The sequence below is a fragment of the Miscanthus floridulus genome, chromosome 18 (assembly GCF_019320115.1).
Source record: "Miscanthus floridulus cultivar M001 chromosome 18, ASM1932011v1, whole genome shotgun sequence".
In the NCBI taxonomy this organism is placed as follows: Eukaryota; Viridiplantae; Streptophyta; class Magnoliopsida; order Poales; family Poaceae; genus Miscanthus; species Miscanthus floridulus.
Window position 1 is genome coordinate 62,506,896 of NC_089597.1, and position 4,884 is coordinate 62,511,779.

General features: G+C 49.1%; 1 protein-coding gene across 1 annotated transcript; it reads left to right on the plus strand.

The window, feature by feature from the left end:
- Window positions 1–3,326: 3,326 nt before the first annotated feature.
- On the plus strand, window positions 3,327–4,611 carry LOC136520998 (peroxidase 1-like). Its single transcript, XM_066514713.1, has 2 exons — window positions 3,327–3,635; window positions 3,715–4,611. Exons 1-2 carry the CDS (start codon window positions 3,411–3,413, stop codon window positions 4,480–4,482), a joined length of 993 nt encoding a protein of 330 aa, XP_066370810.1. The 5' UTR covers window positions 3,327–3,410; the 3' UTR covers window positions 4,483–4,611.
- Window positions 4,612–4,884: the final 273 nt, after the last annotated feature.

The following is a 4,884-nucleotide window of genomic DNA, read 5'->3' on the forward strand; positions in this document are numbered from 1 at the left end:
TTTAAACCCTAGCACCACGTGCCTGCGTCACCTACTACCAAGCTCGGGGACTAAGTGGGCACACTTCACCTTGTGGTGAATGTGTTTGTTTAAATCGACCCCTGTGCTTTGAATGATTATAAGGATTATTAATATGCTCGGGGACTGCCCCGACCACCGCTTGAATAATGGTTCTCCTTGGCTACATGTGATTTATACTCACATACAGTTAAGAGACATTTCTTTAGACCTTGCTACAAGGCTCATACTTTGCCTTCCAGCAAGCTCGGGGACTACGTCGGTACGATGCACCTACCGGTGCATCGTGTTTTGCCTGTACGACAATTCGGTTTTCAACTAAACTATGAATTCTTTTTAGACCCTGGCACCACGTGCCTACGTCACCTACTATCAGGCTCGGGGACTAAGTGGGCACACTTCACCTTGCGGTGAATGTGTTTGTTTTTCGACCCCTACGCTTCTGATGTTCAAGGACGCTATGCTTCAAGACCACTTACATTTCTTACCAGAAATACAAGTGGGCACACTTCTCAGGACAGAAATCTTTTTCTTTTTTCTTAAGAGCACCATACATTCTTCGGACAACCTACTTCTCCGGTGATGACGGTGGTTGGAGGCGTCAAGGATTCAAGCCTCGCTTGTCGGAGAAGGTTAAAATAGCGTGTCGCAGCATAATACATGATGCTCGGGGACTAGCTGTGGGGGTATTAACCCCTATACCCTTACGGCTAAGCTTGGGCTGGCCCGGATTGATGGGTTCAGTCCACCCGAAAGACGACGTGCGGCCCAGTTAACCTGATCGGAGTCCCGCACAAGGAATCAAGACGGATTTGGCGACCAAGCAGGATCCTGGTCGGTTAGAATAGGAATCCTTATCCGGCCACATATGGCAATTGTTACTGACTAGGATTAGTTTCCAGATCTGTAACCCTGCCCCCCGGACTATATAAGGCGGGCAGGGGACCCCTCTAAAAAACATCTCTCATTGACATACAGTAATACAAATCAGACGCAGGACGTAGGTATTACGCCTTCTTGGCGGCCGAACCTGGATAAAATCTCGTGTCCGTCTTGCGTCACCGTCCTATTTAGGGCTTGCGCATCTGTCTGCCGATAATCTACTACCTTGGGCATACCCCTAGGTAGACTACCGACCATATTTCGTCGACATACACTTAAGAAAAAATTAATATCATACGGTAGGGAGGCCATGCATGTGACATGTATCAAAGGAACCATGGATAAACATTGATAATAGAATTTGTTACGTTTAGCAGTTTATATTTTTGGATAAGCTAGGGTCATTTGTACATATTGTAAAATGGACCCACCAAGTTTCTTCTACATGTGTATGCATGCGCAGCATCTAGCTAAGTAATTTTAAGGCTAACTAATTAAGTTTTTCCATGTTGCTACACAGCCTAGCTAGACTGCAGCAGGCAATTTTCAATATCCTTATCATCATCCTGACTCTACGACTCAAGAAGGCAAAGGCTGAAAAATGGATACCAATTCTAGTATTGAATGTTATATTTTCAGGCATGACTGAGCGGGAAAAGGTTAATTGCATCACCCTGCATAATCTATGTGGTAAATATAAAGCCCTGGATAACGTAATAATAGGGAGGTTACCATAGCACTATGAAAACACACCTTTCCTTTGGAGAAGCTTGAATGTGTATAAAATATAGAATCCACTCAGGAGATACCTAAATATGTGTGATGAACCACTCATATAAACCTGTAAAATTTATAAGATGAAGATGAAATTTAAATAGGAAGTTAGAACCACTCTGATAATCTGTAGCTGAAAGAATTTACTCACCGAACACTTTGGCAGTCCCAAAATGACATATCTTTCTCTTGTGTCCATGAGTCACGGTCAAATATATATTGTTGAACCAAAAAATGGAGAGCATGTAAAAACCTTAAACCTATTCAGGAAATGGCAAGAGAACCAATTCTACAATTAGAACTATGTACCAAAGAAGCAAACAACGGAAAGGTGTACATGTAAAAAACCTGAAATCTATCGAGGCTATAATAGGAGCATCAATTTCTGTGCTCGTCATTACGTACTTTATCTTTGAAATTTCAATCTCCTCTAAGAGCCTGCAAAATCTGTAGACGGTTTTAGTACATGCATCCTCAATAGACTAAGTCACTAATCAAATTAAAACAATTAATGATGGGAAAATAATTATTACATTATTCTATTAGTATCCACTACCTGGTGATGTAGTCAAGCGCTTCGCAACCATTGTCAGATTATTGCTCTGCGTGTTAATCTGCCTTTTTCTCTTATGGGATCATTCTTAGGAAATAGTCTACAAGATTTGGAATAAAGAATGAAACATGACACGTAACTCATTATTTGAAAACATAATAACACATACTTATTCTATAAGAAGAGTTGTATAGAAATCAAGGAATACCTCGATTAAGTGGGACACATCGCACTGATGGCCACCCTAATCGGCACCTCCATCACCAAGCTGATCCTCCACTCGTCGGAATCGACCTCCGGTCCTCCACGCCTGGATCAAGAAGAGGATTGAGGAGCAGGAAGACGAGAGGTAGAAACGTGCCTAGAGTTGGAGCCGGTAGCAGTGGGACGAGGAGACGAGATCGATCTACAGATGAACTCACCTCCTTGGCATGTTCGTGGCACTCCACCTCCTCGAGCAGGCCACCCACGCCAGTGCGCCGCTGAGCCCGAGCCAAGGCCGGTTCCGCACCGAAACCCTAGGTTGGTGTGGCGGCGGCGCCGGAGGCCGGCCGCCCAGACCGAGGTGCCGCTCCGCGGGGAGGAGAGGCGGAGGCGGTGTCGACGTCGGCGCGCGGCGGAGGCGACGGCAGAGGGTGGCGTGGCGGACGCCACGGGAGAGAGCGACGTGAGGGAAAAGCCCAGAGGCAGCATCTCGGGTTGAGGTCGAGGGGACGAGGGAGATATTTTTCTCCCCACCAGCTGTACGGTGACACATGGGCCATCCTCAGTAGAAGACGGTGAGGGTGAACTCAGATCGTAAAAATAGAATCGAACGGTGAAATTTTTTTGTAGTATCGTGGATGGCCTGAGGAGCGGCCGAGCTCCGCTGCCTTAATAAGAAGAAAAATGAACGCGTACGTACGTCAATGCCTAAATTCATTATGCTCTTCGAGGAGATTACAATGAGAAGGGATTGAAGTTAGCACATGGGACGCCTACGCGAGACCGGGCTGTTACAGCAAAGTGAGCAACAACGTACGCAACAGCACACCACGTCGATCGCCCCTATCGTCATAGCAGCCCAGTGCGTCTATAAATACAGGGAGTTTGTTCCGATATTACATGACAAGAACATTCTTGCTCTATCCACATCGCATAATTAGCCCTGAGCCTGCCATTGTTTTAACACCGATCCATCAGCATGGCATTCAAGGCTTGTCTAGTACCGCTGCTGCTCCCCATGGCCCTGCTTCTTCTCGCTTTTGGCAACTCGCCCGCGGCGGCTCAGCTGGAGGTCGGCTACTACAGCAAGACATGCCCGAGCGTAGAGGCCATCGTCCGCAACGAGACGGAGAAGATCCTCGCCGCTGCGCCCAGCCTCGCCGGTCCACTTCTCAGGCTCCATTTCCACGACTGCTTTGTCAGGGTAGGTGTGCCGTCGCAGTAGCGAGGTTTCAGTTGATCATTGTATATGTAGCAGTACTTACAGAAACATAAATTTCCAGGGTTGCGACGCCTCAGTCCTGCTCGACTCCACCGGGGGCAACACGGCCGAGAAGGACGCCAAGCCGAACCAGAGCCTCCGGGGCTTCGGTTCCGTGGAGAGGGTGAAGGCCAAGCTCGAAGCCGCCTGCCCCAACACGGTCTCCTGCGCGGACGTCCTCACCCTCATGGCCCGCGACGCCGTCGTGCTCGCCAAGGGCCCTTCCTGGCCGGTTGCCCTCGGCAGGCGAGACGGCAGGGTGTCCAGCGCCACGGAAGCGGACGACCACTTGCCTCCTGAATTTGGGGACGTCCCGCTGCTCACGAAGATCTTCGCGGCCATTGGCCTCGACGTCAAGGACCTCGCCGTCCTCTCCGGCGGCCACACCCTCGGCACGGCGCACTGTGGGTCTTACGCCGGCCGGCTCTACAACTTCAGCAGCGCCTACAGCGCAGACCCATCCCTCGACAGCGAGTACGCCGACAGGCTGAGGACGCGCTGCAAGAGCGTCGACGACATGGCCACGCTTTCCGAGATGGACCCCGGCAGCTACAAGACCTTCGATACCAGCTACTACCGCCACGTCGCCAAGAGGAGGGGGCTCTTCCAGTCCGACGCCGCCCTCCTTGCAGACGCCACCACTAGGGAGTACGTCCAGCGCATCGCCACCGGCAAGTTTGACAACGTGTTCTTCCAGGACTTCGGCGAGTCCATAATCAAGATGGGAAATGTTGGCGTGCTCACCGGTGCTCAGGGGGAGATCAGAAAGAAGTGCTACATCGTCAACTAACTAGTTATTATACTACCAAATTAATCTTTTGTTTACCACCACGAAATTGTAGTGTGTGTACATATGTTCATGCACGTATGTCTGTATTAACAGTTTATTATGTTAATTATTTTAGTTCATGTGATTATATATTCATGTGTTGCTAAAGGCACTCCAACGCAGAAAATATCAGTAGTTTCTATAATAATGTACCAAGAAACTATTCTTCCCGATGCAGATTTTTCCATTGAAAGTCCAAATAAAAATGAAGCAATCTTCTTCCTTCCCCCGGATCCTCTGCGCCATAAACCCGACGCGCGCCCTCGACGAATCTCAAGGAGGGAGAGACGGGACCGCGATGGAAGGCAGACGTGCGGATTCGATGGACCGTGGCCGTGAGGGGAGAGAGATGGGCTGCGTGGA